This window comes from Nelumbo lutea, chromosome 5 (genome assembly GCF_056320005.1).
Source record: "Nelumbo lutea isolate HS-2025 chromosome 5, American lotus-T2T, whole genome shotgun sequence".
NCBI classification, from domain to species: Eukaryota; Viridiplantae; Streptophyta; class Magnoliopsida; order Proteales; family Nelumbonaceae; genus Nelumbo; species Nelumbo lutea.
The window spans coordinates 17,253,455-17,281,083 of record NC_142688.1 but is presented as its reverse complement, the minus strand read 5'-3'; the positions used below and the strand labels follow the sequence as shown (position 1 = coordinate 17,281,083).

General features: G+C 37.6%; 1 protein-coding gene across 4 annotated transcripts; it reads left to right on the top strand.

The window, feature by feature from the left end:
- Positions 1 to 25,722, top strand: LOC148850655 (Alkaline-phosphatase-like family protein). Of its 4 annotated transcripts, none has more exons than XM_088947645.1 (18): positions 1 to 340; positions 438 to 531; positions 3,933 to 3,977; positions 4,116 to 4,283; positions 4,372 to 4,456; positions 4,558 to 4,664; positions 6,536 to 6,616; positions 14,121 to 14,173; positions 14,310 to 14,412; positions 14,855 to 14,998; positions 15,930 to 16,026; positions 19,094 to 19,322; positions 21,922 to 22,015; positions 22,144 to 23,151; positions 24,199 to 24,291; positions 24,379 to 24,662; positions 25,002 to 25,179; positions 25,312 to 25,722. In XM_088947645.1, the coding sequence occupies exons 1-17, from the start codon at positions 216 to 218 to the stop codon at positions 25,147 to 25,149; spliced, it is 2,958 nt and encodes a 985-aa protein (XP_088803771.1). In that variant the 5' UTR covers positions 1 to 215; the 3' UTR covers positions 25,150 to 25,179; positions 25,312 to 25,722. The 4 variants fall into 4 exon arrangements, 2 of the variants coding, with proteins under 2 accessions (XP_088803771.1, XP_088803772.1); XR_016099884.1 differs by having other exon boundaries at positions 66 to 340; positions 24,390 to 24,662; XR_016099885.1 differs by having other exon boundaries at positions 66 to 340; positions 22,144 to 23,500.
- Positions 25,723 to 27,629: the final 1,907 nt, after the last annotated feature.

The following is a 27,629-nucleotide window of genomic DNA, read 5'->3' as shown; positions in this document are numbered from 1 at the left end:
GTTCCAAATACAGAATCAGATCAGGCTATCCAACCCGAAACACCGCCCGAACCGATTTTCATCTTCTTACGATCATCGGATATTGCTCTTTGAGTCTTTGACGGTCTCCCTCTCCTCGACGTTTACCGGAATCTATGTCGTTGAAGTTTGAATGCTCTTCCTTGTCTGAAAACGAGCGCTAGAGCTAGATCTCAGGGGTTTCTACTTCTCCGAGAATGTCTTACCTTACATGTACCAGATTGACGACATGGGCCCTGGCTGCGGTTCTTCTGCAAATCTTCGGTCTCTCATTTTTCCTCTATGGGTTTTTTCCCGTAAAACCAGCTCTTTCAGGCGTCAGGTGCCTATTCAATACACTTTCTCCACGTAATTTAACTTCAACGTTTTATATCGGGTGGCGTTCGGCGCTGAACCTATCTTTTTGTATTCATTTTCAGCGGTCCGGAGAGCTATCGTTCTCCGATGTGTGAACCCGTCAAAGATCTCGAGGAGAAGATATTGCCTCCTGATCGGCTAAGATCTTTATACAAGGTTTTCCGTCCAATCCTTTTTACAGCGCGTTGGTTTGATTGAATCCACTTATATTTATTCGTAGTTGATTTGCTACAATGACTGCGGTTTGAAGCCATTATTTAATTTCTGGAGGTTACTTTGTTGATGGTTGTTGAGATCTTCAATTATATTTTTCCCTATGCTAGTTGTCCTGTAACTTTGTTGATAAAAGCACGATTCTTCATTAACCGACTAAGGGAGAAAGAATGTTGCCCATTAGACGTTTACAACTTTGCCTGCATTGTTTTCACTTTTCCCCTCTGAAAGAGGCTCCAATACTTGTCCGTTTTGGTCCCCCCCCTCAGGCATTATTAAGCTGAACTTTGATGGCAGCAGTGTAAGTAATCCAGGGCCCCTTGGACCGGAGGAGTTTTTAGGAATGACGAAGGGATTGTTATTGCTTTATTCTCTGACCCTATTGGAGAAAGTGACTCTCTTAGGGCTGAGATCCTTGCAGCACTTGAAGGAATTCGAAGAGCAAAGGAATTAAATATCAGCCGTTTGATCCTAGAAGGTGATTTGATGGTGGTTGTTAGTTGGTTGAAGACAGAGGACAGCGGTTTGTGGTACTTTAACAATGAAAAAAAAACTGTTCTTATGGCTGGGTAGGGACATTGAGATTTAGTACAGCTGGGTGAAGAGGAGTGCCAACTCATTTGTGGATGGGTTGGCCAAGCAAGGAGTGAATAGGGAGTCTGTATTATGGGCTAGTTTTCAATCTTTTCTCTTTGTACTCCCTTTGTTTTCTGTTTTTGGGGAGCTAAGATATTTTATCTCCCCTCTTGTATCCATATTCCCTTTTTTCTTTTAATTTAATGAAGCTGGTGTTATTGATCAAAAAGAAAAAAAAAGAGGCTCCAATACTGAAACTCTTCCTCCTCTTGAAACCACTATTCGGTCAATCCTCTTCTAAAGTTTTCCACCTTGACTAAATATTTGTATTCTTAACAAGGATTGTTTGTGCGTTTAGACTTGCACAACGAATGTTGGGTGAAGCCATTGCTTTATTTATAGAGATTACTTTATTGTTAGTCATCTGGGACTGTAATTAACTATGTGATTCTACATTGATTAACAGCAGAAAAAGAAAGGTAAACGTTGATAACCAGAATTCTACAACATTATAGGCATTGTTTTTTCTTTTCTTTTCTTTTCTTTTTGGCAAGTAACATTATAGGCATTGTTTCTTCTTTTTATTATATATATAGATCGATGATATTGACAGAGTTAAAGATAAGGGTGGATTACCCAACCAAAACAAAGATTATAACAGAATTTCCACCATACAAGATCAGCCAATGTATTGGTTGAGTTAAGCTAAAAGTGGAGTAAGGAGGACATAGTTGCATTGGTCTTCGTTCAACTCATGTGTTGGTTACAATGGACTCTGTGATTGTTTATAATTTTTTTTTTTTAATTTTGTAATTGTAACGTGACACCGTAAGACATAAGTTAATGACTTGATTCCATTGTTGAACTCACTGAGCCAAGTCAAAAAACCTGAGTCAATGAGATATGCCAGACTGTAGCTAGCAAACGACAAATTGGGTGCTCCCCTCAACCTCCGTTCTTTTGAAGCTAGGTCCCTTTTTGTATAGTAAATAAAAAAAAAAAAGAAAATTCAGAGAAAGAGACGAAATAGGTGTCTTTCCCCCAATTGGTGTTATGGTGTATCCTTTGTAAGGCCAATGGTGAGACTTGCTACCACTTATTAATTTCCCATCATTTTGTTTATGTTATTTGGAAATGGTTTTTGTTTTTGTTTGGGTGCAGGTGGAACCCCCCGCCAAAAGTTCGAAGCTTATTCAACCCTACCTTTGTCAACTGGAAGAAAAGGAGGGAGGAGAATTCTGTGGAGGTGCACAAGAGCAGCTGTTTGCTGGTTGGTTTAGGAAGAAAGGGACCAAAGAGTATTTTTAGATAGGGAGAGAAGTAAAGAGGCTTTTGTTGAAACCATTACCATAAGAGGTGGTTCATTGGGTGAAGTCTTTGAGCAGTTTGGAGGCATACCCGTTGATGACCTGCTTAGGAAATGGAAGGAGGTGGCTAACTCATCTTTATCCAAGATTTCTTTGAAGCCGTGTTGGTCCCCTCCTACTTCTAGGTTTATCAAGCTGAACTTCGATGGAAGTAGTGATGGAAACCTGGCCCATCAGGCATAGGGGTGTCTTTTGGAATGAGGAGGGGAGAGTTATTGCTCTCTTCTCAGGCCCCATTGGTTTGGGGGACTCCTTGATGGCTAATATGGAGGGAATTTGAAATGCAAAAGAGCTAAACATCAGAAAACTAATGATTGAAGTGGACTCTAAGCTGGTAATTAGTTGGCTGCAAAAGGAGGAGTTGGGTTGGTGGAATTACATTAATGAAAGAAGGAAGTTCAAATGGGTAACTCAAGGCATAGAAGTTAAACTTTAATGGGTTAAAATATGTGCTAATCCTTTTGCTGATCACTTGGCAAAGCAAGGGGTGGGAAGGGATCATCTTTTTTTGGGCTGTGATGTAATTTGTTATTGTTCTTGTCTCCTTGGAGAGAGTTCAAAGACTTTACCTCTCTCCGTGGTGTTTCATTGTAATTCTTTTCTTAATTAACGAGAGCTTTTCTGTTATTGATAAAAAAAAAAGAAAATTCATTAAGGTAAAGAAAACGATTACAAATAGGTGATAAGGAATCACCCAAGAAGCTAGGTTCATTAGGATCCGGTTTGGTCCACTAGAGGTTTGTTGGAAGTCCCTTGAATCTTGGGTGGGATTTTTACATCATAGGTTCTTTAACAAGATCAACAATCCCAATCAGTCCATAACCACCAGTACAAGGAAGTCCAATTCCTTTAGAAATGCCTATGCTCTAAGCCAACTTTCCCTAGTCAGATTTTTAAATAAATCCAAATTGTTCTAATCTGGATGGATTTTTTTTCCTCCATTGATTGGGAAGAACATAGAGTAGGGTTGTCTTGTGATACCTTGCCTTGGTATATTTCTGATTGTTGTCTTACTATACTCTCTCAGATAGGGTAAGAGGAGGACTTTCCCTTTTCTAAATTTGGGAATATGTGGTTAACTGTTAACGCGACCCCTCATTTATTAACTGTGCCAAATCTTTGTGGGAAGAGGATGTGGATGCTAGATGGGATCACTTAAAGAGAAGAATGCCAACCACAATCCTACACTTGTCCTTGGCCTTCCATCATGGTCCACCTAACCAACTACAATCCTATATGTAAAGAGAAAATACCAACTACAATCCTATATTTTGTCTTTACATATGATGCTAAAATGCATATTATTTAGACTTATTTTATGTTTGTGCTTTTCAACAGTACCACCCTCTTTGCTATTTGATGTGTACCGTTCTACATCTTGATTCTGTGTTCTTGTTGCAGGAGATGTCTGGAATCCCCCCTTCATTCGATAGATTGATACTAATGGTACATAATTCATTTTTTTTTCTTTTCTGATCCAATTGGCTGTAATATACTTATCATCTTTATATTTATTTGTATTTTTCTTTTTGATATTCTATGGTGGATGAATTTTACCTTGGTTCACATACATTGTTGGTTTAGGTTGTTGACGGTCTTCCAGCAGAATTTGTTTTGGGAAAGGGTGACCAGCCTCCAACCAAGGTAATGTTGGAAGCTATGCCATATACTCAGTCATTGTTATCAAGTGGAATGGCAGTTGGTTATCATGCGAAGGCAGCACCGCCAACTGTTACTATGCCTCGCTTAAAGGTGAAATGATTCTCATCTTATTGTTGAATGCATAGAAACAGATACTTCTTGGTTTCACTCCACTCATACTATTTATCTAAATTTGCAGGCTATGGTTTCAGGGGCAATTGGGGGATTTTTAGATGTGGCATTCAATTTTAATACACAAGCTCTTTTAGATGACAATATTGTTGGTCAGTTTGTCAAAACATGCTATAATATGATTGCATACTAAATAAATAGAGGTCTTATGTGATTCAGGTCGTACTTTATTTTTTAATCTACCTTATTGTAGGTCAGTTTTATAATATTAGTTGGAAAATGGTGATTCATGGTGATGAAACATGGCTTAAGTTGTTTCCAGGATTTTTTACACGGCATGACGGAGTTAGCAGTTTCTATGTAAGTTCTTTTTCCTCATTATGCATGCTGTGCTTCCTTATTTGTGGAATATTCCCCCCCTGGTTGGAGCAGTGGAAGTAAATGTGGTACATTTTGCAGTTTGTTGGAGTATGTGGAGAGTGAGGCCTCTTGCTAGTGGTTTTTAAATGGTTGATTTTGAAAAATTTGTTAGTTTTAATAGGAAGTGGCATTTTATGTTTTAGTTGGCATGCAGTTTTGGGTGTAGAGAGTGACAAACTACCAATGCTTTTTTCTGTTGGTGTTGCAGATTTCTGGTTTATCTCTGCATTTGTAAAATTAATGAAAACCTTTGATCTCTCTTCATTGAAAAAAATAACATTATGTTTGTTAGTGTTGCAACACATGCAAGGTCACACCACTGTGGTGGTGAAGTATATTCCGTGGATTGAGAAATATGGTTATTGAAATAATTTAGGTAAATGTGCAATGTTAGAAGTCTTTGTAAGCGGATAAAAAGGGTCATTACCCAGTGTTAGTACTGACCATCTTTTAATGATGGAGGACAAGGTAGGAGGTCCTACAAATTTCAGATTTGTTGGTGGGCATTTGTGATGGTGGAGGGGGGGGGGGCTTTGAGTGATAAGGATGAAGAATGAGAGAAATCTTTCTTTAGAGTAAACATCAAATAGAAAGATCATTAAGAAAAAAAGAAATAGGTGAGAATGAGGAAAAAAGAGAAATATTTCCTGACAACAACCAGAATTCACTAAACCAAACTTTATTTCATCAAATCAACTCTCCCCAAGTTACAGTTACAATGTTATTGTTTACAAACTCACTGTGAAAACTTGGATGTCCTTTTACAGACTTCAATTTGGACTAGGAAATTTACCCAAAACAACTAATTGCTTTAAGAGTTACGAGTTAAGACTAAGACAAATCCATAGGTAACTCATAGGGACACTTAAATAAGGACTCTTACTCCTAAAGCAACTCTAGTAACACTTGAATAATCCTAATAAAACTAATTTAATGTAAATAAACCAGAAATTACTAAAAATGGTAAATCACAATTTTACTTTAAGCAGTGATTATGAGAATTACTATAACTAGTAAATTTGAAAGTAACCATAAATAGTAATTTTGAAATAACAATAAATGTTTAGATATCTTAGAATCTTATTACACCTATAACAGTATAACTAGAAAATAAATTTAGCAAAATTGAAAAATACCAATATTCCTGTACATTTTCTCAGTGTACATGGGCTTGATTGTATATTTGTGCTTTATGATTAATGCAATATATTGCCTTACCTATTCAAAAAAATAAAAAATCCCTATCACTCAAATTCTGAACTTGGTGTAGGAACTGGAAAACCGATTTATTTTTTCATGGATTCTTTCCTTGCTTCCATATCTGCATCATGATATCCTAAGAGGGGTGGACTGTACATGGAAATAACCTTGGGTATTTTCTTGTATGAAGTGGCCACTCTGAGACTTAACTCATGTTCTCATGCTTGTCAGCCTGAGATTTACCATTGCACCAAACACTATTTGTAAGCTGATAAACATGACAATTATATGGATGGTATGCAAATACTAGCTTCAGAGAGAGAGAGAGAGGGATGACAAGTGAAAATTTGTGTAAATGGAACTACAGAAGTACTATGGCATGTCTAACACAGAATATCTGTGAGTCTCCTGGCCATGTCATTTCATTCTTATTCATCTCATATGTGGGTATCACCTGGTGCTACTTGAGAATTGGAAATTGTCCCTGTTGGTATTTGTAACAAGTTTTAATTTTATGGTGAATGGATACTATCGCTTTCCTTTTTATTGTGGTTGATGTGTTTTTGGGTCATTATCTTGATCTTGCAGCTAATTCTGGTACTCGACTTTAGGTGAAGGATACTATAGAAGTGGATCACAATGTTTCTCGTCATTTGAAAACTGAACTATTTGCTGATGACTGGAACCTTCTGGTAACTTTCTATATATATTTATATTATTTAATTAGATGCTTGTCAGTATCCTACTGTAGGCCTGTTGTTTTCTAAAGATGCACAAATGATTTCACTTATGCCAACTGTGATATATTTTTCTGTCAATCTCTTGGTATGCATTAATTTGATCTGCTAATCTCATGTTCTAATTCCTAATCTTGGGGCTAGTCAAGGCTTTGGGCTCCCTTTTGTTTTTTTTGTTTTTTTTTTTTTTTTTCTTGGGGGGGGGGGGAAGGCTTTTGGTTTGTTGCCCCTTTGATCTTTCTATTTCCTTTTTTTGGTCTTTGTACGTTTCCTTTTTTATGCTGCTATATATTTTTTTCCTCAGTGATACCCAATTGCCAATAAATGAAGACTTTCTTTCTTTGTTTTTTTTACTATGGTCACTAAACCCCAAGTCATTCTGGTATTGCCATTCGGCCATTTTTTTTTTTTAAATATATTTACTACAAATAGCTCAAGGATTATTTATACTGTTTATAGTTGCATGATTGTCATAAGCAAACTAGGGTAGAGATAGTCCTAAATCAGTTACAAAAAGAGGAGAATACAAGTCTCTGCAAGAGAAAGAAGGGACAAGGAAACGATAAGGGAAGCTCAAGCTGTTAAAACTTAAAACAGCAAGGGAACAGCATGCGGAAAATATAAAGTAGAAATACAAAAGACACAATCTAACCTGGTAACTCTGAACCCCAATACAAAGTCTTACCTCTCTTGAGAGCACCCCAGGCCCCAACCCAGCTATTTGTCATCAAATTAGCAAACCTTGGAGTCCATTTGAACAAGTGGTTTACTCTGGAAGCCCAATCTCTTGCCTGTTATGTAATTCTGCGACTACTACGAGCTGTCAGAACAAATCCAAGCAATCACCACCTGAAAACCACCTCTATCTCCACCATCTTGATGCCTTGGGAGTATAGTTACCTCAAACCCTGAGGAAAAGAAGCTTGGCATGAATAACATCCCCAAGTCCAATCACACCAGAAGAACTGATGATAGTGTTATTTTTTGATGAGTAATAGTAAAATTTTATTAATTCAAAAACTGATTTGGAGTTGTGATTTCATACAACATCCAAGGGAGAGGCGTGAGCTGCAGCCTCTCCTAGAATCTTACAATTAAACTAGGAAACAAATACAGGAATCAAAGCTGAGCCCAAAACAATTCTTCCCTATTTGCCCCTTGCTTGGCTAACACATTGGACAAAGTATTTGCTGATCTCCCCACCCATTGTAGAGAGACCAACATATTCCTTGTCAACCAACTGAATTTCTTCATTTCGTTCTTGTAGCACCATATAGCATCTTCAGGATTTTTCAACCAGCCCACCACCACCTTGGAATCCCCTTCAATTATCAGATTCTGTACCCCCAACTGGTTTGCAAATTGCACCCCTTGTACAACAGCTAATAGCTCTGCCTTGATGGAGTCTCCGACTCCTAAAGGACCCGAGTAAAGCAAGACAATCTCTCCATTCTCATTTCTTAGAACACCCCCCATTCCGGATAATCCTTGATTACCCATGCTACTTTCCATCAAAATTCAACTTCAGTGAGCCTTCATATGGAGGATACCAGCTTGTAATTAACTTGTCCTTTAAGGGTGAACACCTCACTATTGCTGACCAGTTTCTCCAAAGGTCATTAAAAGAGAATTGATGAAAGATTTCCAAAATCTTTAGCTAAAGGATTGCCCTATGCAACACATAGTCTTTCAGTTCTTGATTGCTTCTTTCCTTTTCTTGAAAAATTCTAGCATTCCTTTCTTCCCAAAGAGTCCAGATTAGGGCAGCACGAGCGCATCTCCACATAAGTCTCCCTTTTTTTGTAGGCCAAGAGAAAGTAGAATGGTCAAAGATCATGCGGACTTCTGTTGGTAAGCTCCAACTACTCCCAAACAACGAAAGTAGCCAAGCTCAAAGGTCTGCAGAAAATGGACAAGATATTAGTAGATGGTAACAATCCTCTCCGTGAGCTTTGCAGAGGATACACCAGTTGGGAGAAACACAGAGGAAATGTCTTCTCTTTTGTAGGTTATCTAGAGTGTTTACATGGACAAGATATTAGTAAATGGTAACAATCCTCTCCGTGAGCTCTGCAGAGGATACACCAGTTGGGAGAAATACAGAGGAAAGGTCTTCTCTTTTGTAGGTTATCTAGAGTGTTTACTTTCCCATAGAATACTTCCTGACAAAATGCCATAATCTTTGGGGGAACTAGCCTACACCAAATTTCCTTTGACGAAAAGGGTTGTTGAGTAGAAGATTGAGAGATGGACTTGAAATAAGAAGCACAAGTAAAGGTTCCTTTGGGTCTAGGAGCCCACACCCTTTTATCTGGCTTGGAGGGATCCAAGCAAACCTGATTAAGGCAACATAGCAAGCCAGAGAGAGGTTCAAATTCACCATCCCTTAGTCCCCTACGAAACTCAAAATCCCAATTAGGAGCCAAGGGTGTTCTCGAGGGTGAGACAAATTTTGAGACCACCTCTTTTTTATACAAAGAAACAGAAAATAACAAAGGGAAAAGGTCCTTTAGAGGGTGTCTCCTAACCAAATGATCCCTTTTTTCTTGTCTTGGCTCCCACAGGAAGTCTCTCATCAACTTCTCCAGCTTCCTAGCTTCCCTAGGTGGTATCCTAAAAATAGACAGAAAGTAAATAGGTAAGATAGCTAAAGTAGCTCTTATTATGGTGATTCTCCCTCCCAAAGAGATATAATTCTTCTTCCATGATGCTAATCTCTTCACAAATTTTTCTAGCACTGGGGTCCAAAATCTGCTCTCCCTAGGATTTGCCCCTAATGGAAGCCCTAAGTAGGACATAGGCCAAGAAAAGATGGAACACTCAAGACACTCCGCAATAACCTTAATCTCTCTAACCTCCAAGAATATACCCGCTATGCAACTCTTCTCCAAATTTATTTTCAAATTAGAAACCCTTTCAAATCCTTTGATTAGCTCCTTTAGGTTTGCTACCTTCCCGCTAAAACCTCCTTCAAAAAAGATCATTAGGTCATTTGCAAACTGAAGGTAGGTGACTGGGACTTGGTGTCTCCCTATTCTCCAACCCCTAATGGCATCTTCTCGATCAGCCTTAGTAATGATCCTACTAAACACATCAGCTATTAAGGTAAAAAGGAAGGGAGAGAGTGGATCCCCTTGCCTAACGCCTCTACAAGCTGGAAAAAAAAATCCTTCACCACACCATTTACCAAAATAGAGTAGTGACAGGTACTAATACACCCAAATATCCAACTACACCACTTGTCCCCAAATCCACAGTTTCTCATCATCTTTAATAAAAACTCCTAGTCCACCAAGTCATAGGCCTTTTCATTTCCTGCACACACTCATTCGCAATTAAAATTTGATTTGTTATTTGTTTCCCTTGAATGAAGGCCCCTTGAGTTTCACTGACGATAGAAGGGAGAACTGTTTTAATCCTCAAAGAAAGCACTTTAGCCAGAATTTTATAGATGCTTGTCACCTGACTAATAGGCCTAAAATCTTTTGGGTGGTTGGCGTCAATCTTCTTAGGGATCAAGGCCAAAAAAGTGGCATTGATTCCAAGGTTTATTACATGATTGTCTGCAAATTCCTTAAAGACTTCAACTAAATCCTCTTTTAGCACCTCCCAACAATCTTGATAAAAAGCCATGGTAAAGCCATCTGGACCTGGAGCCTTGGATCTATCCATTAGAAATACAACTTTCTTAATCTCTTCTTCCTTGAAATTCCTTTCCAACCACCTTGCCATTCCGTCCTCAAGTCTTGGCCATTCCACCCCTCTATAGATCGATTTGAAGTGGTCCACGAGTTTTCTTGCTATGTCATATTGGTTGGTAATCACCTCCTATTCTATCTCTAGCTTGGTCACAAAATTCTTTCTTCATCTCCCATTGGCCAAGTCATGGAAAAATCTAGTGTTCCCATTGCCTTCCTTAATCCACTTGTGTCTAGATTTTTGTCTCCAATTGATTTCTTCCCTCAATAACACCTCTTCCAGATAGGGGTGTCAATGGTATTCGAAAATCCGATTTCGAATTCGATATTCAACATAATCGGATCGAATTCGGATAATTTGAATATCTAATCGATTGAATTCGGATATCCTATTCTTACCAAATAGTTAATCGAATTCGAATTCGGATATGACCTGATTCAATTCGATAAATATCCTAATTCGACTGATTATTTAATTCTTATATATAACATATAAAATATTTTATATAATTTATATATAATAATGAAGTTATATAATTATATATTTTATATCAATAAAATATTTATTTTATATATTTATTAATTATCTAAAATAATTAATTAATCGTATTGGATATTTAATCGGATTCGAATTCGGATATTAATTTTCAATATCCGTCGGATATCGAATCAAATTCAGATATCGGATTCGAATTCAGATATTGCCTGATTCGGTTCAAATTCGATCCGTTTACACCCCTACTTCCAGATCCTTTTTCAATTGTCTCCTTAACACTCTGTCATCCTCAGTCAAACCATTTTGGGAGTCTTTTACATCCAAGTTTTCTATTCGAGAGATTAAGCTCATTTTTTGCTCCTTAATTCTGCCAAGCTGATCTCTATTCCACTCTTTTATTTTGACTCTCAACCTCTTTAACTTCTTATGAAACTTGGCCCCCTTCCATCTTACCCCCCTCACCTCCTCACTCCACCACTCCACCTTTTTCAAAAAATCTGGATGGATAAGCCACATATTTTCATATCTAAAAGGTTTGGGTCCAGTAGGAAAAGACTCAATGCCTATCTGGATAGGACAGTGATCAGAAGTGACCCTAGGTAATGCTAAAGCAACCAAGCTTTCCAAATTGTTCTCCCAGGCTAGATTAACCTGTCCAACTTCGAACACAAAGGGGTTTCCTGAAGGTTAGATCAAGTATAATTGGTTTGCAGCAGAGGTATTTCCTTCAATTCACAATCTTCAATAAAACCATTAAATTTCACCATGCTTGTTGTGATTGCCTGTTGGGGATTACTGGTTTCTTCAGAGAATCTAATGACGTTAAAATCCCCACCTAGGCACCAAGGGCCATCCCATAACCCCTTGATTGCATATAATTCCTCTCACATTTCATTTCTCTTTATAGGAGTTAGGGCCATAAACATTGGTTAGAACCCATACACGCCCATCCTCTACATTCTTGAACTTAATGGAAATGGAGAATCTGCCTAACAATTCTTCCACTGCTTCCACCACGTCCTCCCTCCACAGTGTTACAATCCCCCCCAAGGCTCCCCAAGAAGGAGCCAAAGTCCAACCTACACCTCTAGACCTCTAGAAACTCCTAACCAATCTCCCATCTAATTCCATCAGTTTGGATTCTTGTAAAAGTACAATGTTGGGTTTTTCCCTTCGGAGTAGGTCTTTGGTCACCCTTCTCTTTCTTGCACTCCTTAGACCTCTTACATTCCAGCTAATAATTTTCATCGAGACAAAAATAGCAAAACACCCATGAAGAAGCCTTTGTATCCTTATTTTAGGCCCTTCCTCCTATCCCCTCTACCACTAAATTCTAAATCTCCCTCAATGTCCGAGATTAGCCTTTCCGCTTCAGATCTTTTCTTCTTCTTTTCTCCTCCCCCCCCCCCCCCCCCCCTTTCTGATACAATAAGCATCCTCTTCCTTCTCTACATCCTTTCCATCCAATGTCTGAAATAGATCTTTACCACGTTCATTCTCATTTTGGCTGCAACAGCTCTCTGTGACTCCCTTTTTTTTATTAGTTCCTCTAGCCCTGTACAAATCAATTTCCAGATTCTGTCCACCTGTCACTTGTCCCCTTACTACTTCCTTCCACCACCCTCTCTTCTCCTTCCACTATCACCCCCTCTCTTACATCAAATCCTCCTGGATGGGAAGCTGGAGTATCTGTAAATGTCCTCAACTATGAAAATTTCTGGGTTTACATCAAGTAATAGTCACACTTTTATTTCTTGAGGGAGGGAGGGAGGGAGAAGTTACTCTTCTATCAATTCAATCAACAGAAACTTTAGCAAAGTTTTATTGCTGGGCACTAGCTTATTTAGATATTTTGCCTAAACATAGCTGATATCTGAATTAGGTTCCACTAATGAAGAGCATCTCATAGGCCCATTAAATCTAAAAGTTTGTCATCTTACTTGGTCCCACTAAATGTAATGCAGAAAAAATCCCAACCTAATCAATAAACTAAGAACAATGCTGCCTAATTAAAGACGCCTATGTTCTTTGTATAATTTTATTTTTGCTGAACTTTCATGACTGACAAAATGGGAATTATAAGCCATCCTAGTTAGTGAGTTTAACCAACAAAACTCAAAAACCATCTCTTCCTAGCCTTCTGCATATTCTTCTTCTCTTCACTGCCTTCTGCTCTTTTACTTATCTGAATGTGGTGCTATTTCTGAAGTTTTACTGATATAGGCACATCCCTTTTCTTGATAAAACAAGGTCCTCAGTGGAAAGACAAAGAAGAACCCTATTTCTAATGATGAAAATCAATACATGAGGGGTAATTTTATCTTCTAGTACCTATGGTTTTGATTAAAATTAGGGGTGTCCCCCTGTATAAAAAAAGGGTCTTGTCCAAATGACTTTATTTTCTTTTCTATTCTTGTTGCTGATTTGCTTAATCTGTAATTCCTTATCTTGGCTTATTTAGTCCTAATGATAGAATATGGACTGTTGACCCTCATGGCTGTTTTATTTTTTTTTCGTTTATTTCTCAGTTCTCTGCCCTAGGATTGTTCTCAGTTTCTGACTGATGCCATTTGGTTAGGTTCCACCACACTGAAAAGAAGGGTCTTAATTAGGATGTGATACACCTGAAAGTTAACTTCTGTGACATGCTTCATTGCAGACAGTCTTCATGGTTCCCTTCAGCCCTCTGCAGCTCTCATTTTCTTTGCATCACCATCACCTATGAATCTCCCTGCTCATATACCTGGGGGAGATGGAGTCCTACTCTTTTAGAGTCTTCCAATGACCTGGCTAGCTCAGCTGCTAGAGGAGGGTAATAAGGAGTGTTTTGGATTGGGGCTCTAGCCTACCATTCAAGAGTTCTTCAGATGAGTGTTTGGGGAGGCTGATTGCTATTATCTGCCTGAGTTTCTTCCCCTGTAATTTCTCCTGTGCTCTATTTTTCTGATTCCATCTATTAATAAAAGCTTGATTGTTACCAATAAAAAAAAAGCTCATTATCAAACATATTAACCAGAAAAGAATTAGTTTGAATCGAAACTGTTTGATTTGTTTAAATTTTAACATCTTTCTTGCCATGAGTGTCATAGTAAATGTCTGATATATTTGTTTCTTTTGTTGCAAATGTTTCATGGAGTAATTTCATCTTCATGTATCATTATTCTGAGTTCTCTTTGTGTTTTCATCATTCTTATTTTCAACTACAGAATTGTAGTTTTCTCTATCTTTTTATTGTGTCCTCATTCTAACTGAATCTTTTCTTTAGATTCTTCACTATCTAGGCTTGGATCATGTTGGGCATATTGGTGGGCGCAATAGGTAAATCTCTTATTTGTTTTCATTACTCACTATAGTCCAAATGTTATGTTTCTTTAATTGTTAATATAATCCAAATATTATCATTCTTGCTCCCAATTCAAGAGCTTATTTTAGATCTTGGTCCAACAAAATTCAGTATCTTGATGAGCCCAAAACTGAAGGAGATGGATGAAGTTGTTAAAATGATTCACATGAACAAAATCCTGCCTCAAGACGATCCTCATGGACAAACACTTCTGGTTTGTGCTGCCTTAGTTCTCACAGTCTTATATTAATACTATTTACTTGATAAACTTTTTCTCTATCCGTCAAGTCCTCTGGATCTTTTGTTATTACTAGTTATTATTCATACTATAAATTATGACTAAAAATGAATCAATAAGATAGTGTAATTAAGCCTAGCTTTTCAGTTTCTTAGTAATGAAGATTTTGATAAGAGCAAGGGTAGATGATAGTGGAAGTTCCTCTTGGTATACAGAATGAGACACAGACATCATGCAGAACCTTGATTGTTTTTATCTCTGGAAATCCCTCTTAAACTACATTACTCTTTTGAGCTGCCACTGCATTCTTGACTTCTTCTAAGTTGCAATTGCTATTTCTTTCCCCTGGGGGATTATGGATGAATTTATTTATTTTTCAATCTAATGGTGTTGCTTTACTATAAATTCCTTTTTCCAGGTTTTAGTCAGTGATCATGGCATGACTGGAAATGGGAATCATGGAGGGTCCTCATATGATGAAACCGACTCCTTAGCAGTTTTCATTGGTCTACGTTCTAAGGTTCCAGATTATGCATCAGCAACAAATAATGCAGCTTTCCAGGTAATTTATATATTTGATTGCTTTTCTTTCTTTATTCATTTTGGTTTTGGCTGATCCCATTTTACTTTTTTTGTGTTTAACCATAGATACAACATTACTGTTTCCAAACCCTGGGACTGAAATGAGAATTTGTAAACTTAGGTTGATAGGAAAGCTTTATAAGATGGCTACAAGATCAGCGATGTTGCATGGAATGGATATTTTTTACTTTCTTTGAATCAGCAATAATGAAATTTTATTCAAAAGAAAACTCTGAATTACAACATTTCAGAAGTAGAGGATTCATCAAAAAAAAAAATCAGAAATAGAGGCTAAGGTAGCATATGGAGTAAGCAAAGGAAAATATATGATAACATAATATATCAATCCCTTAGAATGTCCTTCCAGAACCTTCCAAAATTGCCCTTATTGAGCATCATTGAGCACCTTTTTCACTAGAACACAATCCACAAGAAGCCAGCAAAAATCAAGAAGCAATAGGACTTCTATAAGGAAGGTTTTCCTTGGAAGTTTTAGTGGTAACTTGTGCTTTCTTGCTGGAGTTATTTTTTTCAGTGGCTGGAGTTCTTTCTGTTTGGTACGTTATTGATTATTGTGCCTCCTCTTGATGGTACTGGATATTGCATGTTTGCATGATCATGGTGCATATGAGCATGCGTAGGTTGTGCTAGTATAGAGTTTTTTTTTTCTCTTTTCTTTGCAAGGAGGCAAATGTTTGAAGTTTTTTCTTTTCTTTGCACTCCTTCCCATTATAGTTCTTGCACACTGCTCTTTTCTTTCTGCTAATAAATTCTTATTCCTTGTAGAAATTAGAAACTCCTAATTTATTCTTTATTTTGGAATATTTTGTTTTCCTTATCATCCAACAGATAATTTGCATTGAGGTATATGCGCTTTTTTTCATAACTTGCACCTTGTTCTGGTTGTCCAGGTTGATATAGCCCCAACTTTGGCTCTTCTTTTTGGTGTGCCTATTCCAAAAAACAACATAGGTGTCTTGATTGAAGGAACTTTTGCCTCCTTGACAGGTGGACCTTCTTTCTCTTTGCTCACAATTTCAAAAGAGAAGAATAAGAAACAAATAGAGAAAACACCAAGGAATTATAAGCAATACTCTTGTTCGCTTTCTAATCACCTCCAAGATTTGTGGAACCATTATTTTCTTCTAAAGAGCTGCATATAAATTTTCATTATAAGAATACCGGATTTTAAATTGCTTCCGTCTTCACTATTTTTCTTTTAAATTTCAGTAGTCCAGATGTTGATGCTGCTTATTTTTCAGATCTGCATACTCATTCCTTTAACAATCTGTATGCCACTATGCACTCTGCGTTATCACTATCCTTTCGTTATGGTTTTAATATACAATTCAAGGTTGATAATTTGCACAATATTCCTTTCTTGTTTCTTCTATAGCCTGATGCACCACGTCATTTATCCAATAGAACAACATCATGGGTATTGTGTTGGGTGATCGGGAGAGTTTATAGGAACTGGGGGAGATGAAATTTTATCCTATAAATTGAGGGACAGATTGCAAAAGGAAAGAAGGTGGGCATCCAGGCACTAGAAGGATGAGAGATAGGAATGGTTCCTCTTCTATGAAAATGGTTGTGAAGATTCCTTGGTGAACCTGGTTGCTTTTGGCATTTGTGATGCAGGCTCCAGTAACAGTCACAAATGAATATCAGGGGAGCATTTAAGTGATTCTGTTTTGTCTATAAACAGAAAAAATGCACTAAAGACATAAAAAGAGGTAATACGTCAAAGTCTGCCTACAGCCCATAATGAAGATAAGAATCCAAAAATAAAATGCTGCAAAAATGAATCCCAATTCAAAGAACCTCTCTTCACCTGCTCCCTTAGTAAACATGTCCACAATCAAATTATCCTTTCTTTGGATGTAACAGAACGAGGGGCTCAACCTACTTATGTTCAACTTTTGCAAAATTTAGGTATAAGGGGTTAAGCTGGTGTTGTTTTTCCTGGGTTGGGTGATGTCTTATCACCCGTTTGTATCCTCCTTTTTTTCTTTCATTAATAAATTTTCTCCTTTATTTATCTTAAAAAAAAGTTTTGCAAAAGATTTTTTTTTTTATCAGAAGAAGATAATTATTTTAATAGAATTAAATAAACCAGTAGCAGTACAATGTGATGACAGGGATGCCATCCCAAGAACTTTTCAAGCCACAGTTACAAAGAAGTCCCAAAAAAAGCTAATAGGTTCCCAGCAGCTCAAAGTACATCAGATTACAATTTTGCCCAAAACAAGCCAGGTTTATCAACTCCTTGCTTTGCCTATATATCTCCCATTCCGTTTGCAGTCCTTATCCGGCAAAAAGTAGAGTTGAATCTCTTTGCCAAGGTGTCAATTTCCCTAAAAGCATGTCTGTATTTCCATGGAGCTGATCTGTAATTCTTGGACCAAGAGATGACTAACTGAGAATCTCCTTCAACTTCCAATTCCCTTACTCCAATTTGTACTGCAAACCTTAATCCATCTAAGAGAGCCATCACTCCAACCTGTACTGAAACTTCAAATCCAATTGGTCTTGAAAATAAGGACACCACCACTCCTTCGTGGTTTCTAAAAGCACCTCCTACCCCTATTCCTGCCCTTCCTGGATTACCCAATGAGCTACCATCAAAGTTTTGCAAAAGTAGTATCAAAAAAGGTTTTCAAACTGTCATTGCCCCAAACGGTCCGACCGTTCAGCCCATAAACTGGTCAGAGTGCCTGTTCCATTTCACCCCTGAACCACTATTTCCCCAAAAACTGTTGAATTGGTGAACGACCCACTGATCCAGGTGGTTGAACCATTGATCTGTTTGACCCGGACAACATTTTTTTGGGCCAACTTTTTTATTTTTATTTTTTTAAATGCCACAGGTTGATCCATTTAGGCTGGAAAGTCAAACCACTGACCTGGAAACCGGTGGCCAAAGTGGTTCCGGTTCTGGGTCGGTTTTTAAAACATTGGTATCAAAAGCCCAAAGAGGGGCCTGTCAATCACAACCAATAACAATCTGGGAGCTTTGTATCTAGAAGATAGAAATTGCTCTATGGGTCCCCATGCTCAGTATCTTGTTGAGCAGGTTATTTTGTACGTCTCGATACTTTTTTGAATGAGATACTTTACACTTAATAAAAAAAAACTGGGAGTTTTGACTCCTTAAAAATAGGCTGAAAGAAAAAAAATAGATTGATTGTATCTTCAACTTTTCAAAAATTCTAAAAATATCTCTATTAAGGTTCTACAAACTTATTTACCTTTAAATGATTAACCCTATTCCTGAGATTCTAACAATCTAGAAAATAAAAAAATAAAAAATAAAAAATAAAAACAAAAAACTGAAATCACCCAAAAATTACAAAATTTCCATTGATCGAAGAATAGGAAGAATCTTATTTTTTTTTTCTTCCATAGATGTTTTTTCCTTGCTTCCATGTCTGCATTAGAATGCCGCCTTCAATCCCAAAGGATTTTAAGGAAAGACAGAAAGAAAAACCCCTATTGACTTTCAAAACAAAGATAACAATCAGAACCTTCAAAAGAAACAAAACAATTTTTTAGGTAATTCCGACAAGCAGTAAAGTCACTGCTCTTGAAGTCCCTTAAATCCCTATGAAAACCCAAATTCCAAAGAGATTAGACAACACAACCTAGACAGGAATTAATATTTTGATCACAATGGTTGGATATGTGGTAGAGCCTTGGAAACTTTTGGCAAAGAGGTGAATTATCCATCAGGGGTCTTCTTTTGAATCTAACCTTTCCCTCAGAGAACATTTAGTACAAAAATATGTGGAGAAGATAAATGTCATTTTCTGTGAACATCCCGTTCTCTCTTCTGCAAAGATTGGCTAAAGGTGTTTCTGGTTGTGATGCTATCTTGCATCCTTTTTCAAGGGTGTTTTTGATCTTTCGCCTTTTCCCCTCTTTTATTGTCTTCAACTTTTTATTAAAACTGATATATTTACAATATGTTTTATTGCTTGTAGTTGTATGCTATAGTTTTTTCCTTCTCTCTCCCTTTTTTTCATCAACAAGAATGGTGCTTGAATTACTTCACTTTGTTGTTTGATGACTATAGATGACCAGTGGTTGAGAGCTTTGGAGTTGAATTCTTGGCAATTATTAAGATTGCTGCAAGCACAACTACCTCATTTATCCCAGGATTTGCCATGTAAAGATCCTACTGTTGAGCAATACTCTCAAATCAGTAAATGTAGTGGAAGTGCAGAGCTGAAGTTTCGTTGCCTAATTTCAAATGCTGCAGCTCTCCATGATGCCTGGAGATTGAGCAGAGCTAGAGGTTTCAGGTGCAATTATTATTAGATTGATCAAGGATCAAAATACCAATACCTATTTGTTTTATCAGTCATATTGTATCAGAAATTGCTATTATGATGAATGCCCAAGTATCACAAGTTCATCAATGATTTTTTAATTGTATAATTACGTTGTGATATCTTGAATTAGTTTGATTTGACTAGATTGCTTGAATTAGTTGCCAAACTTTTCTTAAATAGATATCATATTTATGATGCATTCTTAACTAAAAGCTAAAAGACACAAGTGACACAATAACCTGGTATCTGAGAAACCCAGGTGATCTGGTCTGAGTGGAATTCTATTTCTAGGATATTTGACAACAAATTCTCTCCTATAGTGGTGGTCCAGAGAAGGCTGATGGGATTTTATTTTATTTTTGAAGAGAAAGATAACTTATATTCAAAATAAGGGGAGAGGGATGTACATACGAGATGTACAAACAGGCCAAAAAAATAAAAAAGAAAGGCCTGGATCAACTAAGATGTCAAAGTGTTAGCATTATACAAAAAATCCCTTTCCAAGCCTTGTTTTGCTAAAACATCAGAGTTCGGTTGATATCCCAGGGAATCCATCTAAAGGTGCAGTTCAGCAGAGAAGACAGCTCATGGATTTCAGCAAGAAGGTGAGCTCTCCTCTATGGTCCCTCATCTGAGTCTTTTGTCCACTTGATGATAATCCTTGTATCTCCTTCTACTGCTAAGGGACTGAAATGGAGCCTCTTAGCAAACCTTAAGCCTTCTAGAAGGGAGTGGACTTCTGCTTCAGAGGCATGTACTGCTTGAACCAGACCACTAAAAGCCCACTAGTTGTCTCCAATAGAGTTTCTAACAATGCCCCCTATTCCAGCTGCTGAGGGAGGAAGCAGCGACCTTCTAAAGCTGCCATCAAACTGTGACAGGTACTCACACTCCCTCCTTGGGGGTGGTAGAGCTGTTGAAGTTGGAGAGGAAGGGGAAGTATGCAGAATCTGCAGCCAGTTTCTTTGTAACTCCCCTCTGCTCACATCATCAAAATGTTGGTGGACCAGCATTCATGAGAAAATTAAGGATAAGATCTTCTCATGAATACTATGACTATCCAAAGAGGAGAAACTATTTTCGGAAATTCTTAGGCAGAAATGTTAGCTGCTCTTACAGGGATCCGCTTAGTCAACAGACTGGGTATTCAGAACTTCTCCATTAAAGGTGACTCAGCAAATACCATAAAATGGTTAGGAAAGCAGGAGGCTGGACCATGGAGACTTAATCATTTCCTAGCCAGAGGCAAGGGACTTATTGGCTTCTACAAATGCATCTCTGTTCTGGATTCCAAGGGATTTAAATGCCATTGCAGATGGATCAGCAAAACTAGGTGCTATTTTAGAGACCTTGTATTGTGACAAAATTCCACCTTCAGAGATGAGAATGGTAAGGTGCTTGCTTTGTTTTCAGGCCCCATTGGGAATGTTGCCTCTCTAAGAGCTGAGATATGTGCCTTAATGGAAGGCTTAAGGAAGACAAAGGAGCTGAGTATTCATAGACTAATTGTGGAAGGAGACTCAAAGCTGGTTACAGAAGGACAATGGACTGTGGAAATATGCAAATGAGAGAAGGGAGGCTAAATGGCTAACTAGAGGGTTGGAGGTTCAGTTTCAATGGGTGAAGAGGACTGCAAATGCTTTTGCAGATACGTTGGCGAAACACAGGGTGGGAAGGGAACAGATGTTTTGGGCTGTATTGTAATTTTCTTTTCTTTTCTATTTTTCGGGAGAGTTAAGCCTCCTTACCTCTTCCTGGATTGTTGTAATATTATTATCCATTAATAAATTGATTCTGTTATTGATCCAAAAAAAAAGAAAAGAAAATCTTTAGGGGTCTGATCATTGTTTTGTACTTGAACACCTTCTTGTGTACCCCTCTTTTTTTCTTCAATGAAATCAGTTAACTTTTCTCAAAAAAAAATCTTAAAAAAATTTTCTGTTCCTTTCTTCCCAGATTCCTCACATCACAGCATGAATTACTGCTTTCCAAAAGAGCTTTCCTCTTTTTCCCAGCTTTGGGTTGACCCATTGAGCAACAAAGTCAATGACTGAACTCGGAGAAGGCTGATGGGATCCTATGTAGAACAAATTAGAGTGAAGCTTTTTGTATTGTCTGCAAAGAAAATGATGGTGAGAGTGATGATCCTATATGTAGCATGTTGTTGTATAGGAGCTATTTTACACATTATACTTGTCTGAATATAATACATTTACTTTTTCAAAAAAAAAAAAGTATACTTGAATTGTTCATTAAACATGTAGTTTTTAATAGACGGTGGCATTTACAATTACTTTAAAAATACATGTATTTTTATCTTTCTTATCGTTGACAAAATATGAAGTTTTATGTCAACAATAGAGCTAAGAGGAGGAAAGGTATACAAGATATATGTGTTTCCATGCCTGCCTTAATGCTTCCAGCATATCCATGTTTGTCCCTGCATATCTACAATATATCTAAAATCCTTGAATCATCGGAATGATCTATTATAAATTGCACAAGAAAGATTTCTTTATTGAATTTAATGAATTCATTCTGTTGCTTACATTGGTTTCTGTTTGTACAGAAATAATAGCAGGGATGATTTTAGAGGAACTGTTGCAGCATATTATGAATTTTTAAGGACTGCAAGTGAGTGGTTATCGCGCAGAGCCACCGATGTATATGCCAATTCTTTCTTCAAAATCAATTTGATTTTCTTTTATTTATGAAAATATAAATGGTTGATGTTTATGCACATAGATGGATGAAATCAAATACTAATAGTTTCTCTTTCTTTGTATTGCAGAAGCCTCTTGATTTGCTTGCTTTCGGAGTTATAACTATGTTTGTATCATGTTTGATACTGTTCTGGTTATGCAAAGAAGTTTACAATAAACAAAAGCAATGCTTTCCAAACTTATACAGAAATAACTATACAATGCATTCGGATGAGAGTTTTGTTTCGATAGCAATCTTGATCTATATTTTCAGTATGGGGTCAAGTTCTATAGTAGAAGAAGAGCAATACATATGGCATTTTATGACATCAACTTTGTATTTGATATTCTTCCGGAGGAGTATCCAATCCCTTCCAGCAGGACAAACACCAAATTTACTTAATGTATCCAATGGCCAAAAATGCAGCAATTATTCCCACACATGCTCCATAATTTTTGTTCTTATCTGTGGAAGGGTCTTGAGAGGGTGGCATCAAGGTGGTGTGAATTGGACGCATCTTCCTGACATTTCGAAGTGGCTTGAGCAGGCAGGCCTTCATAGCATAATATACATCCAGATTGCTTCAGTGGTGCTTGTTATCAGCTTGGGGTCATGGGCTCTTTACTTGTTAAGACCAAAAAGTGCTTTTGTTCCGGTGGTTCACATCAGTTTTGTTATATCTGGAATATTAGTACTGCTTCACAACATAGAACATCAGGAGCATACATTGATAACATCCAACTATAGTACAACTTCTATAGCTCAGATAATTTATGCAACTATTAGTATGTCAGTGATAACAATCGTCATTGCCTCACCATGGTTAATGCCTATTTCACTCTATAAGACTCGCCCAACTAGCAGGTTCCATTTGATGAGTTCTCATTCAATTGACATTCATAAAAGGACTCCTGAGTTGGCGTTAAGAGGTGCTGCATATTTGATAGGATGGACATATATTGTGTTTTGGTGCCTTGTTCAACTGCTATTGCAAAAGCCAATAAATGCAGTGCCAATAGTATTAGTTCTCTTGCAAATCCTGGCCAGTATGTATTACTTTTCAATGCCTGAGCTTCACCATAAACAGTGGGTTAAGGTCAGTTATGGAAAATCCTTACTCTTTGTTACCTCAATGGAGTAATCATTGATCAGAGTTTATTCATTACTTGGTTTAATAAGGAACTTTGGATAGCAAACAAGTGGTCATATTACCAAGTCTGCAAAGGTTTCTTTTATCAAAGTCACCAAAAATAATGTATCCTTTGGCTTGGTTAGATTGGCTGTGGAAAGAATTCAGGGATTCAAAAATATATTTAAGTTAGCAAACCTGAAGGTGCCAGCTAGCTTGCTGGTTGTAGTGGAGACTTGGTATCGAATCCCATCTTCATTGGAGTTTGGGAGAGGGCTACCCTGTGTTGTGTGGCTCATTTGCCTACTAAGAAAAGGTGTGCTACCTCAATAAGAGCATACTTCTATTTTAATAATTGGATATTGATGTGTTTCCAGCTACTACTCTAAATCAAGAATTTATGGAGACAGGGAAAGGCCTTGATACATTGTGAAGACGTTTGTATGTAAAAATGTGATTTCTCAATTGTCTGAGTAGCCTTTTTTTTTTGTGAAAATTTATATGCTTGTTATTATTTTATATCCTTACATGCTTTGATGGTTTTACTTGGGCAATCACTGAATAGCTAACATTTAGTGCCTGTTTGGATATTCTGTGGATCTGCCATCATGATAACTGCAACCTGTTTTTGCACACATGCATACTCCTTACTTGTGTGCCATCTCTGCAGAAAATGGGTATGAGTTTCTATCTGTCTAGGGAATTGTATCCAAAGCCAAGTACTTTTTATTGAAGAACTTAAAAAGTGGTGACTTCTTAAGGAATTTCAATTTAGGCTGCTTTTTCCCATGAGGAAGCATTAACATATTATTAACGTGTTACTATATATGACTGATATCAAATGTAACTATGTATGGCAGTGTCCCTATTGTATTATGTGTTTGTCCATAGAAAACCACTATATTGGGTGCGAAGTTAACAGGGAATTGGGGTGTTTGCTATGTTGCATGTTGTGTATTACAATTATAGTCTGCAGGTGCTGCAGCTTATGGTTGTATTTTTTGTACTTGATAGGTTGCTGCCTTCTACTTTTTAGGGATGGCTGGCCATTTTGGGCTTGGAAACAGCAATACTCTAGCTACTATTGATGTTGCTGGAGCCTTCATTGTAATTACTCTTTCCACACACCTTATTTTCTATACTGCATTGAAATTTTAGTAGCTATAGTCCTAACATCGTTTCACTGGTTGCTAGGGTGTCTCCAGTCACTCTACATTACTTGCAGGTATCATAATGTTTGTTATTACCTATGCATCACCACTGTTGATTTTTCTTAGCATGGTGATGCTTATATCCATGAAGGACACGAGTTATATATTAGATTCACAGAATGCGGAAATGGGGCACCTTCTCCAAATGACGATTGGTTTTCCTTGTCTTGTTCCATTGTGCTTGAATTCAATTATGCTGACTACGTTCACCATCATTTTATTGCTAATGAGAAACCATTTGTTTGTGTGGAGTGTATTTTCACCAAAGTAAGTATAATGGTTTTACATCACTGTACATATTGTGGCTTATGAGCAGTTATGTGTGTCGTATTCTGTGAACTGGCATGTGGCATCCACCTTGTTCTTTGCAAGTGTCCATGGGTAGATGATATAAACTAGAAACTAATAGTAATAGCATATGATCTGACAAATAGTTATTATCTAAATTGATTATTGTTCCAGGAGAACAAGGAAAAAATGATCAAATTGTAGTGGTTTTTTTTTTTTGATAAATAAATTGTAGTGGTTTTTACATAAATTGATTATGTGGATGTATTAAACATGGATAAGTTTTCCCTAAGACTAATGTCATGCTTCTCCATACAGGTACCTGTATGTCTGTGCTACAACTGTAAGTGTCTACGTTGGGGTCTCCGTAGTTGCTGTAACTGCAGTTTATTTGTGTAATGTGTTTGTTTTCCGGGAAAGGATGTTCAATCCCAAGGGAAACAATAGGCAGACAAATCAATGGTGACAATATATCAACACTGCCATGCAAACAAAGGTTTCCGAATCACTGCGTCCAATACTCTTTACATTTTGACAACTATTAAATGTTTTTTAACATTCAACTTCTTTTCTTTGTTAAGCTTTCATTTTTGTTCATAACTGTATTTTTTGGCCAATAAATATGCAGAATGAATGCTTGTTTCGTAAGAAGGTGCCATATCTGGCTCTCTGGTGAAGCGTACAAAGTTTTCCATAAGGAGCTCTAACACCGTTCCGCCTATTGCAGCAAGACAGGAGTAGAAAAACTGGAGGTGTTAGCTATCGAGTTGGGACTAAATCCCGCCTTCATTCACCAGAGGTTTGGGGGAGCGCTGCCCATCTTTTCACAAAGTAAAAGGGGAGTAGAGAAACTGGTTAATATTTTGATAAGTGAGAATATAGTCATTCGCATTGTAGATAGATGGTATGTTGTTAAAAGGAAAACATAGATCAATTTCCCATGTACTTCAACTAGGAGATTTTTGAACTTTTCTTCTTGATAACTTCGAAAATTATGTAATAGTGTGATTTATGATTAGGGGCTGTTATTCTTAGCCCAGACGGGGCCCATGTAGGACCAGTCTTTTTGTCCCGGCGTGTGGGCTGGGCGAAGCCCGGGCCTATGGTAGGTGCTAAGCCTGACCAGGCTGGATCCCGGGCCCAGCCCATTATCACTCCTAATATGCCCTCAACATGTTAAAGAGTCGTCTTTTGCTTCAATGAGAAAGTGAAACACGGTTTTTTATTTTTTTTCAGACAAAATTGTTTTGTTTCTAGCGTCATGATATTTACCTCCATCACCACCACCATAAAACAAAGGTTTTAGAATATTGGTCTCGTGTTTCTGGGATTCCAATATGGATCTGTATTTCCTCATGCTAAAAAATATTTGCTTTCAAGGGTTAATGGTGTTTGAATGCTTTCTGTTAGGCTATGTTTGGTTTGAAGGAAAACGTAAGGAAAGGAAGGGAAAGGTTGAGAGACCTATACAAGTTTTGTAAAGGTTTCCCTACCTTTGCCTTCTTTTCCCTACTTTTTCCTTCAAACCAAACATAGCCTTAAGGGACAACGCAAACTAGTGATTCTGTGATTGAGATGGCTTCTAACAGAGAATAGTAGAATTATGTATAATAGATGGTCAATTCGTCTATTATATTTGATTGGTTAAATTAAATAAAGGGGCTCAATACTTGAAAATTGAATCTAAATTCAATGGAAGTATGGATTATGGAAACGTAATTTGTCTACTACTTAAATGTAACGAAAAAATTGCATTTAGTTGTTCCGCTAGACCTCTCAAGGTAAATATGCAGGCAGTAAATCAGGTTTCGGCTAAACACTTAAGAGCTGTAGCCTGGGCCTAGGCCAGCCTGGTTCCGGCTAGAAATGATCACCTCTATTTTTCAGTCTGGATCTGCTCCTCGCGGAGCGCTCCTAACAGCAACCTCACAATGTAACATCCTTCATTCTTTATATTGTTATTCATACGGAAATGTTTTCGATACACAGTGGAATAGGACTGTGAGGTTGGTGTATGCTCTACGAGGAGCAAATCCCAATTTCACTAAAATTTATTTTATTCTTTAGAAATTTGATTTAATCTTCACAAAACTGAGATAAGCTTTTATCAGGGCAAATCTGTGCTCACATCCTTCTAATAATCTTTTACAATATTATATTGAGAATATCTCCCCATAAAATAAAACATATAAGTATGAAGGTATTCTCAATATAAGACAGTAAAAGCTGTTCGAATGGGCTTTGCCCTGATTGAAGCCGAATTCCACAAAATCATACTCACACTGGCCTCACAACCACTTGCACCTGTGCATCGGAGATATTGCAAAATGTTTATGATGGACGGCGCTCATTATTTAATGGGGTCTCATAGGACAGATTAACTAATCACTATTCCAAAATCATTATTTTTGTTTAGTCGCTTTCCCTGCTGGCTGCTGTTATCAGCCAATGGTGGTGGGTTTGAATTTTGATTTTCTATTTGTGGGCCTGTGGCTAGTTTTATTGAGGACGGAGGACCCCACACCAAAAACAACGGTTCCAGGCCCAACATCAACCTTTTCGGCTGTGCCTAATGTGCTGGACACGTGGCCACTTGGGGATCAGCCATGTCAGTTTTCTCCGACCAAAATTCTGCCGCAAAATGGAATTTATCTTATTGCCACATAGAGGCCCCATCACCTGTTTTGGGCCAACATCGGATGATCATGTTCCCGTTCTTATTGTTAAAGAAATATTTATCAGAAGCTTCACATGTTCTACCAACTCATCCCCTCCTTCATTTGCCAAGTTCCACGCGAACCCGCTTTATCCACGTGGCAAAAAGAGAAGGCCTTCGAGATTCTGAATTTTCCTTGTCATCCCTCCACGTCAGAAAGAAAAGCGCGGACCACATCCATTCTTTGTCGTCTAATAAGCACAAACAAAAAGATGCCATCTCGGCTGTGT

Excerpts from the sequence above, each read along its gene's own strand:
- LOC148850655 (XM_088947645.1), top strand. The coding sequence starts at position 216 with ATGTCTTACCTTACATGTACCAGATTGACGACATGGGCCCTGGCTGCG. Across the intron at positions 14,999-15,929 it reads CAAATAATGCAGCTTTCCAG|GTTGATATAGCCCCAACTTT; the intron begins GTAATTTATATA and ends CTGGTTGTCCAG. Across the intron at positions 16,027-19,093 it reads AACTTTTGCCTCCTTGACAG|ATGACCAGTGGTTGAGAGCT; the intron begins GTGGACCTTCTT and ends TGATGACTATAG.